The sequence below is a fragment of the Physcomitrium patens genome, chromosome 11, assembly GCF_059467195.1.
Source record: "Physcomitrium patens ecotype Gransden chromosome 11, ASM5946719v1, whole genome shotgun sequence".
Taxonomy (NCBI): domain Eukaryota; kingdom Viridiplantae; phylum Streptophyta; class Bryopsida; order Funariales; family Funariaceae; genus Physcomitrium; species Physcomitrium patens.
The window spans coordinates 852952-867259 of NC_143420.1; the positions used below are offsets into that span (position 1 = coordinate 852952).

The 14308-nt window shown below is 39.1% G+C and overlaps 2 protein-coding genes and 2 long non-coding RNA genes across 4 annotated transcripts; 2 read left to right on the plus strand and 2 right to left on the minus strand.

The window, feature by feature from the left end:
• Positions 1–758: 758 nt before the first annotated feature.
• On the plus strand, positions 759–1858 carry LOC149988080 (uncharacterized). Its single transcript, XR_016505356.1, has 2 exons — positions 759–1294; positions 1419–1858. It is a non-coding gene; the product is annotated as an uncharacterized LOC149988080 (long non-coding RNA).
• A 349-nt stretch (positions 1859–2207) lies between these two features.
• On the minus strand, positions 2208–3682 carry LOC112289001 (uncharacterized). The gene is made up of 2 exons (XM_024533855.3): positions 2761–3682; positions 2208–2644 (listed from the first exon to the last, which is right to left on the minus strand). Exons 1-2 carry the CDS (start codon positions 3094–3096, stop codon positions 2327–2329), a joined length of 654 nt encoding a protein of 217 aa, XP_024389623.1. The 5' UTR covers positions 3097–3682; the 3' UTR covers positions 2208–2326.
• Positions 3683–5999: 2317 nt separating this feature from the next.
• Positions 6000–7220, plus strand: LOC149988081 (uncharacterized). The gene is made up of 2 exons (XR_016505357.1): positions 6000–6381; positions 6616–7220. It is a non-coding gene; the product is annotated as an uncharacterized LOC149988081 (long non-coding RNA).
• Positions 7221–10899: 3679 nt separating this feature from the next.
• Positions 10900–12989, minus strand: LOC112289123 (eukaryotic translation initiation factor 4E-1). Its single transcript, XM_024534074.3, has 5 exons — positions 12620–12989; positions 12169–12346; positions 11815–11940; positions 11485–11550; positions 10900–11206 (listed from the first exon to the last, which is right to left on the minus strand). Exons 1-5 carry the CDS (start codon positions 12859–12861, stop codon positions 11156–11158), a joined length of 663 nt encoding a protein of 220 aa, XP_024389842.1. The 5' UTR covers positions 12862–12989; the 3' UTR covers positions 10900–11155.
• Positions 12990–14308: the final 1319 nt, after the last annotated feature.

Consider the following 14308-nt stretch of genomic DNA (forward strand, 5'->3'; position numbering starts at 1 on the left):
AGTCTTTTATTTTCTCAAATCCAGTTCTTACATAAATAAATATTCTTTTACTATGTGATATTCATATTGTTTTGTAAAATAGTGTTTAGCTTAATTTATGAATATGTTTCTGCAATGTTCATATATCAAAGAATTCATACTAAAAGTAAAGTTTAATATATATGAAACAATCTTGCAGAATAGGAGGTTTTCTATTTTTTTTAAGTCCAATTAGCTGAGTATTTTCTGTTACATGTGAAGAAATCCACAAATATTTCATTACACAAGTAGAACAAACTGTCCATACAATCTTCTGTCAATATAATATCTTTACCAAAAAGGATAATTTTGATAAAATGCTATTCTAAAATTCATATAAAGATATGATATTTTTTTATGTGAATTTGTTTTCTCCAGGTTATAAAAGAGAAAAAAAAAATGAAAAAAAAATGAAAATAATGAAGAATTCAAACTCAATGCAAAGCCAGTGATAATTTAAGTTCATAACTCTCAAACCCTAATGTAGCAATCAGAGATTAAAACCATAACTTTAAAAAATGCCAAACCCTAAATCCGTAAATTTCTGAAGTCTAGTCTTTAAAGCGTACTCTGCACCCATCACCGCCCAGTGCCCATCACCGTATCGGAAGCGATGGGATCCAGAACCGTGCCGAGCCTCACCGATCACGCCGCCAGGCAGACACGGAAATCACTGACCCGCGCAGGAACGATTGACCGATGCATCGACGATCGTCGCATCCTCGCTTCGACGACGTTTAATCCCCAGTAAACGTCTAGAGACAGGACTCGTGTCTGAACCACGAGCGAAATTGACGGCTTTCCATTATCGTTGGGTGTCGCTAAACACACGTCGCATACGACTTTGCAGCAGCACTTCAATGCGGTGTGGTCCACGGAAGAAGACGCCACCCTTCTCCAGCTGTGGCGCCATTTTTCGAAAGCCACTCATGCATTGACTTTGTAGAAGGTGGCAGCTGGAGTTTTTCGAATCGTGACTACTGCTTGTGCTCGTCGTGGCTGCAACTGGAGTCGCCATCAAGCTATCTGTTCCTCTCCAAATCCTTTTTTTTACCTTGTGGATTCGTTTCGGAAGCAGCTCCCTATTCTTCGGTTTCTATTATGGGACAAGCGTGCTAAGGAGGTACTCAGTGGCTATGGCTTCTAGAAGTCCTGAGCTTTGGTCTAATTGTTGTGTTGGACATGGTGTCCGAGTCCGACGGTGCAGCTGCAGTCTCCACGGACAGTCTTTTGGAAGGAAGCGTGGGCAACTCCACGGCTTCCATTGGGCACCCCTGTAGGTTCATTGGAAACTCCGCAATGTGATGTATTTACTTTGTATTCCTTGTAACTGACGTAGCGGTACAACAATCACCACTTTGTGTCAACTCGTGTAGTCATTTCATTGCATTACTGTGCAGATCAGCAGAACTTGAGGATAATTTGGAACGTAGAAACGAGATGGGTGAATAGTCTTTGCTCGAAATCCTTCAATTCGTATTGGATGAGGGCAAGCTGCTTGATGAAGAGTCACTTTCAGACACAGTGCAATAATTAAGAATGCAGTGTGGGATGCTGAACAGAGAAGCAGCATCCATAATCTACATCAACGGACTGGCACAGGCCCAGCGAGCACATTGGTTATGCAACGGTGACGGTATGAACCCAAAAGCCTATCGCCCTTTTGAACAGCAGGGGATAAAAAGTTAGAATGGCCAACAAAAGAAAACTGTCCCTTTCATAGTCAATATGTGTTTTTTGGTCTAGGTAGCAGAGATAGTTCAGCTATCTACATCAGTGCCCAAATAATTATCTCTCCCTCGTGAATGCTTCAAAAGAAAGAATGTGCACGATTCGACATATCCTCTTTTGCATTGCTAATTCGTTAGTAATAACTTGACAGGTTAATTCAAGTATAATTCATTATCTTGCGTAAGTAACAACACCTTACATCCCTTTCCGAACGCTCTTTACCAATTGTGACAAAATCTAGAATTGTACACGGAACAGAAGGAGCTGACTTCAAGGTGTACAGTAAAATGCTACAACAATATTGATTACAATTGGCCGTTTCTTTCTGCATTTCAAGAGGAACGCACACATTGAAAAGAATTGCAACTGAAAGCCATTACTGCACTTTCTGCGACAAGCAGATCAGCACCTGCGGTCCCACCAAACAAGAACGACATACATGTGGACAACACATGTCATTTGCTCAACGAATGGGTTGAGACATTGGAGATGTGCAGAGTCCAAAATTGTATTATACAAGGATAGCCATTAAGTACTGTACAAGTTCTAAAAGTTGTCCACTCCAATGTCTAAGTTTTTAGTAACAAGACAAGAGTCCGTTGACGCTAAAGGACTTGGGTCTCATGCCGTACATCCTTCTGCGCAATGAAACCGCTTTTTGGAAATCACCAGCTTCCGAGCTACTCGAGGGTGAAGCCATGTCGTCCGACTGCTCGCCTTCAAGGTCGAATCTCTGCTGGAGGGTGAACTCTCGGGGTCTAGGGGGCGGAGTAACTGCCAAGCTTCGAGACTTCGGATCAGATTTGGGAGTGTCCACAGATTCACAGCTAGACGTTTCCTGCAAGTGCATGTCGAAGCTGAGAAATCCTTGTTGCCTACCTGAGCGTCTCGTAACCTGCCAAGAATCGCCAAGAAAAGAATATGAGAAACCGTGCGAGCCATTACTCGGTTCTAACATTCGATACAGACATAGATCACCAGTTAACAGTGGAAGCAGGTAGTGACGCTTACCGGATAGTCACGAAATTCTTTCAGAACAGCATTGCCGCCAGACCCCTCCTCAAGTATGCCACTCAGCTCAACCCTGACAAACCCGATCCGTCTGGTACTTATTAATCCTTGTCCAAGAAGCTCGATGTTCAGATAACCTAGTCTTAATGTCCTGTCATCCAGCGACAAGGTGACCGTTGTGTCGAAAACCGGGTGCCTTCCCTGAGCCTTGGTCGTCGGAGTTGGCACTCTAACGATGGGGTCCATCCACAGCACAGCGTACACATGCATCTTGTTCGCGCTCTTCAGCTCTGTGGCAGAATGTAGGGCTACGCGAAGCTTCCGAACCTCTTTCATGGCTGAATCAACCCCAAATGGTTACAATCCTCCTACTTCCAAAGTAATACGTAAGCGGAAACGATCGAAGCACCTTAGCTCAATGTAGCCCAGACCACTTCAGCCTCCAGCAACGGTCAACCTGAATTGAAACCGGAACACCGTGGCTCGTCGAAGATGGGTCACTCCACTGCCCACACGGGAATTTAGAGGAACAACACCAAAAAAAAAAAAAAAAAAAAACTAAAACTAAAACTAAAACTAAAACCTCAAGCTTGTTTGCGTGAGCTGCAAACACCACTATCTATCAAACAAACACTGCAGCCCTGACTCGCGCTTCAGGCACACCTCGTGCGGAATAAGAGACACGATATATCGTACATCAATCTCCAAAGCGGAATCCTACGAATTTAAACCAACCCAGCTCTGAAACCCGAGAATTCAAGCAAAAGCTAACGCAGCTCTAACAGATCCTATCGCCACCGTAAAAAGGAAGATCTCCAGCGATCAACACGAGCAAAGGGGAGACAGAGAGAGAGAGAGAGAGAGAGAGAGAGAGCTGCAGTAAAGAAGCGACATGTGGTTGCGGTCCACCTCAACGTAATCTTTTTGCATCGATGACACACGAGTCTTCAGAAATTAAGCTTTTAGGGGGGGGGGGAGCGAGAACGGCAGCCGACGGACGGAGGGGTCTATAAATAGGTAACACGGAGACAAGCCCAAATCTGCAGCTTCCAACAGTCTTTCCTCTCTTTTTTGCCTATTAATTAATTTCCTCTTTGTGTGGAACACAAAGTCGAGGAAATCATCGAGACCATTGGTTTTTTGGCGCGTGCTAGAGAGAAGTCTGTAACTTATCGAAGCTTCGCTGCCTCTTTCATTGTAGTTCGAGAAGCTTGACCCTTACGATGGCGGAAGTCCCACCCGCGATCGGATGGCTGTGGGTGGTGCTCCCCAACCCAACCCCCTCCTCTTGCCCCCTCCGCCCGTTGCTTTTTCGTGGCGCCCGTTACTTTCTTCACCGTTTTGCATGTTCACCAGAGATATTTTACTTTACTGCGGTGATCTTTTCTCCTTTTCCTTTTTTAGCCCTTTCCTCATTGCCTTTTTTCTGTTTTATTATTACTTTTCTGGGTCTTTTCCATGTTCGTTATTGAAGGTTAATGGGGTCTTTGCTTTTATACTATCCATGCAAAAAGAAAAACATCCATCATGGCTTGGTTTTTTTTCTTATTTTTTTAATGATTTCTTGACGACTAGAAAGTGGCTTTAACTTGTTTGACCTCGGAAACTGCAACAGAAATGAAACCAAAGCATGGTGTGTATGCATTTATAATCTATACTTTATTATATTCAATTGTGAGCAAGACTAGTTCCTGTAAAATGTATATCCCATTTTGTTACATATTTATACAATAATACCTGAATTTCATAATACTTTCTATGAAAAGTCCCTATAGGTTATAAAAAGTTATAAGTTTTATTTCGATATCTATGGAACTTTTCACATAACTTTAATGTAATTTTAAAATAAAAATAAGAAATCAATATAAAGAATGGAAAATATATATATTACTCGTTTCTGCAAGTTGGAATCGCTACATGCACGAGACATTATGTTTTATCAAACAGCACCTTTCATAAATTGTTTATTTTTAATCAAAGGTGTATATTTACTATCTGTTAATGTTCTAACAAGGAGTGTAATTGAATGTGAAGCTGATCCAATATTTTCTTCTTGTTTTTAACGACGATTTTATAGAATATGTTGCTTATTAGATGAATTAAATCATCGACAGAATAACTACAGGAACCTTTATTAGATGCAAATATGTGTAAAACGACAAATGTGATTTTCACCGACTGTGTTCTTCTGAATAAAAACAATAATAGTAAAAGAATTAAAATAAAACTTTATGTAACTTCAAAATCAACTATCTGATACAAATTTGATTAAAGGATTGTGTTTTTTTTTTTTTTTTTTTTTTTTTTTTGTACTTAATATTTGTTTTTTAGAATGTTGATGATGATGATGATGATTATTTTAACATTGCACAAATATAATCATGTGCTCATAAACATGAACATTAATAAGTTTTATTGTAATTGTAATTTTATAACCTAACTCTTAATATGCACACAACCAAAACAGCAGTGGATAAACAGATGTGGTTATTTGTAAAGTAATCATGAACACATTACAAAAATTATAATTTTCTTGTATCTGTTTACGAAGTAAAATATTATTATATGATGTACTGAACAGGTAAAAAAATCATTACGAATTAATTGAAATTGAATGCTTATTTTATTTTATTTTATTTATCAAACTAAGCATGTGAAAAAGTTGCCAATCTCGTTTTCTCATCTCACACATACTTAAATATAAAATACTTTTAATAGATTTTAAATATTACAATAAATTTATTATGTAATATTAAAAAGTAACAAAACTAATCATTGTTAGGCAAAAAGCGGCTCCACTGCCAAATACAGTCAAGATCTATGGTCTAACACCAATACAAACTACATAGATTTTACTACTGATATGCGACTCTCTAACCAACAACCATTTTTCTTTCTATTTGTTGTTGTTTAATTACATATTTTTCATATGCTTCGTAAAATATCAAAGAGTCGTTATCTTTGTGCTAGTAACTGTTGGGTAACATTTAAAAAACTCACAACCACTATTTGAACTGCCAACTTTTTGATACCAACCTGTCATTTTGCGGTGGTTTAAGATAGTTGCAGACCATTTTCAATTTTAATGTTGATATTAATGACATCGTCCCTTAACCCACAAACACAGACCTCGCATTTAGCAATCCAAATCAAGCATTCATCCATTATTAGAACCAGGGCAGCAACATCAGAGTGACTGTCAAGCAAGCGTCATCACCAGTGCTTCGAACAGAATCCAGTGACCATTTCTTCATGAAACAGCAAGAATGTTGTGTAATCTCTCTCCAGTTGGTTCTCAGGTTACGACATTATTTAATAAACCCAAGACACAAACTTGCACCCAGCAAGACCAAACCCTAACGGGCAGTGAACACAAAAGCAGCATTGTAGACGCACATTAGGGCCTAGTTTTTCGTAAGGTTAAAAGTGATGGTTTTCTCACCTCGGTGGCTGACAAGATGCTGCCGTTGCTACATCAGCAGCGATGGAGTCCAATTGGGGCAGGCTCATGGAGAAGGTGGGTGCTGTTGTTGTTGCAGTCTGTTAAAATATCGGCTAACTGCTGCAGCGTGACAGGCCGTTCGGTTGCCACTTCCAGACTCATCCTTCATTAAGCTCCAGGTACAGTACCGTTCGTGACGGTGTGGCTGACTCTTCCAGTACGTAGGGTTATGGTTCCGTGATGCTGCAGTTGCAAATGATTCACGTAGAGTCTGGATCAGAGGATGTGGCACTCTGGGTTGTTGTGGATCTTGTATTTTGAGGGCTTTTAACTTGGTTTAAAGTCTGTGAACGGCAACAGCTGAAAGGCTGCTGCTGTAAATCCTAATTCTACCGCGAGCCCCACCTTGGCAGGGCGCACGATCTCATTATTGGAGCGTAGGTGACATCTGAGCTTCCTGCTGCTAGCCTCACAATCTTTGATACTGACTTGCATGGAGATGATGATCATTCAACACTTCCCCATGCCCCGCCATTGTCGCTGCTCCTTTGCTGTCTTGTCCCCGGATCCTGAGGGGTCTCTCCTTTGATCCACCGGCACTATGTCATTGTCGTCGAGGGTGGCTTCCAGGTTGGCATTTTACTGCTCACGGCATGTGTCTACTGTGGTGAACCCTGATCTGAAGCAGCTTTTCCGGCTACTTGTGTTTTTTATGTTTAATCTTCTACAGTCCCGTCGATTTGCCCTACTGCAAGATTCCGTACTTCACCCCAATTCTACGCCGCCTCTGGTTGATACCTGCCCTGCCGTCTCGAAATTCTCCATTCTCTTAAATGTCTGCTGCTAAATGTCTGCTGCTCAGAGTCTGCTTTGGTTTTCGCGATGTCAGGCTGCGCAATCTGATCTTTGTGGGTACTTCTTGCAGACACTATCGTGGAAAGTTCTCCTTCAATTTGCTTAATGTTCGATTATATATATATTTAAAACACATGAATAAAATATCGAGCATGATTCGAGCTAGCAGCTAATTTCTCTCGAGTCCTTACAATAATCCCGTCAATTCTGCGTCCTACTCTTGTCCTTTAGTTTCCTGGATTCTACTTCGAGTCTTCCTGCCTCTTCCCTTGTTTAGATTATTTAGCCCGTTCCCTTGGTTGCACATTCACAATCATTTCGTAATGGAAAAATTACATTCCTGTCAAGCATCTCAGTTCGTTTCCTGTTCTGCCAGGACACTTTTGTACCACGTCACGTTCGGGGTAGACAATGGCTTCACCCACCTTCAAGAATTTAGACAAGGAGGTTCAGATTCATTTGCTCCTTCCAGGAAAGGCCTTCGTGTACTGACATCCGCATCTCTTTGTCACTGCTTGATAAATAGCTCCTGGAGCTCTTATACCTTAAAGGCTGGCTAAATTTTTTCCAGTTCTGAATTGAGTTCCAAGGTAGTGTCCTTCAGTTGTTTTTACCATCCGCTTATCCTTCCCAGAACAAAATCAAGGCCACCCGTAAGAGTGATGAACTGTTTGATGTCAGTTCCGAATTTGGAGACTAACATCGGCAGGCACTGTAAAGAATAAAGACCGAGCGTAAGCGATGAGCTATTTCTGCACTCTAGGGCTTGATTACCACGTATTTCAAGGTCAGACCACACCAACGATGTTATAAAATGGCAATCCTAGCGAATCTCGATCAAACCATTCCTGGCACTCTCATTTGCAATGTAGCCCTTTCTGGGTACCCAAAAGATCGTAACTGTGGTTATTAGCGTAAATTCCACATCCTTGGCCAACAATAAACAACCGCCCGCTCATGTAAAAACTCTTGATGCATCAAGCAACACCCTTAATAAACGAATACAAACCTCTTTCCACCACGCTTCTAATTTCAAGGATTTCAGGGGATGGTGAACTCGGAATCTACGACGTATCCTACGAGATCTAATATCTGCTACACTATAATAACCCTAAGATTTTAGAAATTGTGCAGCTTCTGATGCACACGCCACGCCAGTAATGCGCCTGTTTCCAAAATTGCAACAAAATCATGCTATTCTAGACAACCTCAAAATGCAAATGCGAACACGTTCAGCGACAAAAGCTATTCAAACGTTCCAATAGTTCCTCTCCGCTCTCCACTCCGTAAGTCACGCGATCTCCATTCCAACGCAACCACAAAGAAGAAGCTTTCTGAGAATGCGATTGACTCGCATTCTACCGTCACGCCACCACACAAACTCGTCATGGCATACCTCTTTCTGCGCAGGAATAAAACACAGTTTCAAAGTGCAAATTTATTACAAAACTCTCGTAGACGCATTTCTGGATGATGTCGATGCTGGAAACTCTACAAGCCACACTGCCAACTCCAATCCTTCCATAGTCTCAAAAAGTCTTGTGTGACACAGAATTCGATTCCTTGCACACAAAGACTCCCTCCATCCAGAAGTTTCAACAACTGCAAAACTTAACATGACTTCCCCCCAAAAAACAGATTTGGCGAGCTCTTGTCAGTTAAAATCCATCGCCGAGATCGTGGTTGCCACATGAGAGCTAATACAAAATGACATGCAATGAATCATTAGAAGATGTGCACAAAACTGGGTTCATCGGACGATTGATGTGTTGATTATTTACCTGATCATCTGATCTGCAAAACAGCTGTCATATTACTCTGCAAATCGTTGTAGAGCTTCAAAATTGGTTTGCAACGATGCTCATGTTCAAGAGTCTCGATGATACCGCGTTGATTGCAACAGGAATTGCACACACCTGAATGTCTCTCACCGCCATGTCACCGACTGGCTTGTGCTCAGTTCGGAGGAGTGGATTTTTAAGGAAACGTAGAATTGATTTCCACAACACTAGTGGATGATGAAATACCAAAGACTTTATCGAACACATGTTGATTGCATCTGCATTATCATAATAGTCACCATTTTTAAAACCAATTCCGACGTTGGATTTTTAAAACGGATTTTAAATAAGAATTTAATGCGTGAATAGAGTGTGATGCAATTTGTTTAAGAAGTGTTTATATCATTGTAGTGTTGTAACATATATGTATATATATATCTGTGTCACAACAACTGCTAATCGTTGGTCTAAAATTTTGTCAATGAATATTAGCAACAATTTGTACATGTGGTGGTTTCGGCAATGGTTTCTTAGCGGCAATCATTTAGAAAAAGAAACACAAGATATTTTAATTATCTAGAATCACTTTTAAATTTTAATAGGATGTTACTTGGAGATTATATGAACTTAGTTGAGATTTAAGAAGAATCTGTTTCTAATTTAGGTGATAATTTTTTCATTAGGACTTACTTCTACTAATTGCATCATGCCTTAGTACCTCTAAAATTCCTAATATTGTGCTTCTGTTGTAATTTTTTTTGAAAATCCTGTAAGAGTGGAGAATAAATAAATAAATAAATAAATAAATAATATATATATATATATGTTAAATTTTGATATGTAAAATTTTCTTTCTTTCTTACTTGTTCCTATTATTTATTTATTCATGTATGTATTTACTTTGTCCAACAATAAAGAAATTGGTAAACACGTTGTTTACTTACAAGCCTTTCTAAACATCAGAAGGTCATAGCTTTCTTTATGTGACCTATTTAATGCAAAAATTACAATGTATTGATTTTAGCAATACAGAACTGTTAAAGTGCAAGCTGCTTTTTCACTTTAATGTTCTAAAGTTCTATAAATTGCATTATTTCATTTCATTTCATTTTATTTTATTTTACGATATATGACTATATCAGTGATTATTTAGGACCGATTTTATTCTAAGGTACTAGCTCAAATGTAGTAGTGAGTTAGCATTATCAAAAAAATTATCTTCTATAATTTTCTAAGAAAGTTCATATTTTTTCATTGTGGAATTACCATAAATATCTTATTGGGAATGGGATATCTTCCAGCACAACTTGCAACATGAATGCTTTCAAGTGAAAGGAGTGCTAAGGAGGTGGACGATCTAACGCTGCATTATGAAGAACGAATATTGGCTGGATTCGCTAAGTGAACTACGGTTCATAGTTTAAGGTGATTACGTTGATGTACAGTTCATTGAAAACAGATATGCCGTTTACATGATGGGACACTGTTTAGCTGGAAAAGTGTTGATCTGAGGTTACTTCCATTCAAGCAGAGTTTGCCACTGACATCGCAACAGTAGTTCATCTATTTGATAACTGGTGAGCAGTGCACACAGGTCAAGAAAAATGAATCAACTTGGGCTGTTGCTCGGGAAATATCTAATAAAACCGACACGAAGAGAGCGATGTCCCTTACTTCCTGATAGAATTTCACTGGGTACATTTGTGTGCATCGGCGTACGTGGGACATCACCATTGGTGTCCAAACTAAATGCACGGATGACTCAAGGTTTCTTCCAAGTGAATTGTGTAATGTATATTCAGGTGCTCAAGTATTCAGCTCATCGATTGTGGCCTATGTCTAATAATTCAGGAACGAGCAGAAAGGCAAATGACTGGGGGCATAATTCTATTAGTATTCAAATAGTTGGAAATAAAATCATGACATTGTACTGTATGAAAAAACATTGCAGAGCGTAACATCACACGGGGTAGATGTCGAACGGTGAAGTGATGTAAGATGAAGCTAACAGCTAGTACTCAAACTTAAGATAAAGATCAGCAGCACAGGAGACCCCAATCGTAAAAAAATTCATCCAACAACGTTATGGCGTCTCCCTCTATTCTACAGCTTTTAATTACTGAAGATAATTATACATTCTCCAGGGACAAGAATAACAAAAGCATCCAAAGCTTGTAAGAAACTCTGCCGTTATCTACTGTCTAAAAACAGGATAGCCACATGGCTAGAGAGCACGTCACTAACCAGAGAGGTGACGCTACCATGGATAAGATGGCAGTCCTTAAAACAAGTTATATGATCCAATGGACCCTATTTTCTAAACAGTATACCTGTTTTTAGCGTTCTTGTCTTGTCTTTTGGCATCCTCCTGTAGCATCGCAAAAAATGGTTAACACCCAAATCCTGTATACTAAATGAAAATCCCATGTCCGTATTCTTGTTGTGTTGAGACATCAATAGGAATCTTAACAAAGTTATTTCATTGAGTCTAGAGCTTAACGAAAATTGATATTTCATCACCATCACCAAGTCAATGGAAAATACAAAGCATAGGAGTGAGCACACGGGGAAAAAAGGGAAAAAAGACGAGAACGGCCTACTGGTTGACTTCGACACAACTTAACACACTTTGTTAGAGCAACTTACATGAACTAGGTAACCAATCTTGTCATTGTAATCCAGAACATCTTTCCATTGCTTCGCGATGCTGACCTGCAATCCCAAACGATAAAACTGTAGGCTGCCACTAACACTCTCTGAAAACCATGTGATAGCACAAGAATGTACTTGCACCACTAATGCAAGGTTCTCATCCATTTAAACTAGCTGATGCTTAAAGGGCAAGATCGTTCCTTCGTTCATATAGCACACTGATGCCTGTAGAGGCGCCTTTAACAAAGCGAATGCCCATAAAACCCCCGCAATTATCCTGTTGAACATCACTTGAGTATTTCAAGTCAGATCATGACAACTCACCTGAGCAGCCTCATTAGAGGCAGTCTTAGTCCAGATAGCTATTTTGTCCTGCGCTCGTCTCACGCTGACAACTGCTCCACAAATTTCGTCACCTTCATCAAATTGCTCTCCAATCATAGCCAGCAACTGCATCCACAGGTGATGATTACCAGGTTATCGTAGGCAACAATAGTACTAATCTCGTCACTGCTACATTCAGTACATACAAAAAGTTACGATGAGAAAGAGGTCCATGACGAAGAAAGAAAGTCAAAGCCGGAATATTGACATCATGCCAATACCCTTCAATTAGGGACGGGCATTCCAGTCGGCTAATGATCAACAAAACACACTAATAAGGAACGTGGACAATACTGTGTGAAGCCAGTAGGTGTCAAGCACAGCCTTGCCGCCGCTCCTGGGTGGCTGAGCAGTCCATTTGCCACCATGGGCACACTTAGGGTCCTCCCATTTAGGCTCAATTCCGCTCTTGAAGCAGTGAAAATCTGCCCCAGCAATCAGCTTGCTAGGTTGCAAAATGTTGTTGTACAAGCTGCAAACGAATGACAAGCAGTACAATGTCAGTACTTCCGGAACAAATCAACTAACCTACATCAAAAGTTTGTAGAATCAATACCATCCTAAAACACGCTTCTAAATCATAGCGTAGAGCTACCATCATCATAACTACAATAGCAATAAGTGACCTAAAGCCGACTTCTTAGCAACACATACATACAAAACAGCACGGTGATGCACGGATAAGGAGCAGAGGAGTCAACAGAAGCCTCAACGAAAAAAACGGTAACATGATGACTATCCATACCACCAAAATTCCTCAACAGTGTGAAACGTGTAGACGGAACGCAGAGAGCTCCCCCATGTGGCCTGCTTCTGTTTCCCGTTCGGATTGTCAAACCAAAACGTCCACGAATGCTCCAGCGGGTGCTTCTTCGTCTCGGCGGGACGATCTGCGGGGTTCTCAACAATCTCCCCCTCCTCCAGCTCCTCGCCCTTGGAATCATCCAATCTCAAAGCTTCGGTCGCCGCTGCCAACTCGTCCGCCATTGCTACACCTGCGCTTCTCCCTTGATTCTTAACCACACCTGAATCCGTCACAAACTTGCAACCTACGGTAACACGCAGACTCGATTCAACGCAACGCCTGCGGTGGATGAGTGCCGGAATCGCACACAACTTTGTAAAAGACTGAGTATCGGGCAGCACCGCAAGCCTTGTCCCGAAACCCTAGAGGGTTTTTCAGGCGCGGCCCGGGCGTGCCTCGTCCGCCCGGCCCGTTTCGCCCGCGGTTCAGAGACCGATGACGAAGTTACCAGGATGAATGAAAGTTTAGGCCACTCCACACCACACGCAACCAGGCAAAATAATACTGATATCAAATAATTTTACTCTTTGATTTGATATTTTTTATATATCCAATTAAAAATTAAAATTTTATTTTTTAATTCAATGCCGAAAATTCCTCTAATTATATGTTATTGTAAAATTAGTTTGCATAATTATAAATATAAAATATTGTAAATTTTTAATTTTCAAATTTTTAAATAATAAAAAGACGATAAATCATATATACAAACATAACTAATAGGATAAAAATAAAAAAGGTGTAGAATTAGATAAGATTTCAATTCTAATATCTTGCACTTATGAATAGAAAAAATGACTTGAAAAAATATTTTATTAGCTTATAAATGATTCTTTATAGAATATACTTATTAAAGAATAATTTTTAATCCACTTTTTTATATTTGAACACGACTTGTAGATAAAAGAATAAATAAAGATCAATATTTAAGAATAGCCTAATTAAAAATTCAATATATATATATATATATATATATTTTACATCACAAGTAGAAGATATGAAGAAATAGAATTTTCAATGTTCATATTGCCTTTTTGTCAAAATAACTTCTATTTATTTTATATGGTCATAAATAAGATAAGATAAAGTAGATTAAATATGAACTTATTATAGACATCTTTAGGTAAAGATTAAAGGTAGTTTCTAGCTGAACTTTATTGAAGAAAAACTTAGATTATTATCTGAGTACGACCATTTATAAACCATGGTCAAAAACAAATTCTAAGGGATAAAACAAGCACATAAGGAAGTTTGAGGTTCTTTTGTTGATTAAAAAATGGACTTATGGATGAGACTTTATAAAGCTTTTATAAGTATAATTTGCATCACAATAAATTTTTAGTATTGTATTTTTATCACCAAAAGTAAGTAGGAATTGTATCTTGCTTAATAATATTATAAGAAAAAATCTTAGATATGTATTGAACTATGGTTTTACTACATATGCAGAATATATTTTTGTGCTTACTATTACATATATAAATACACCTATCTTTGGCTTGTGAAGAATATCATTAATTTTATCTTTACTGTGTAAAAAATATTTATCTAAATACTTATTTTTTAAATTTTGTTTTATAAAAAGAATTTACCAATCAACTTATAAAGTTATAAATTAAGATATATAAA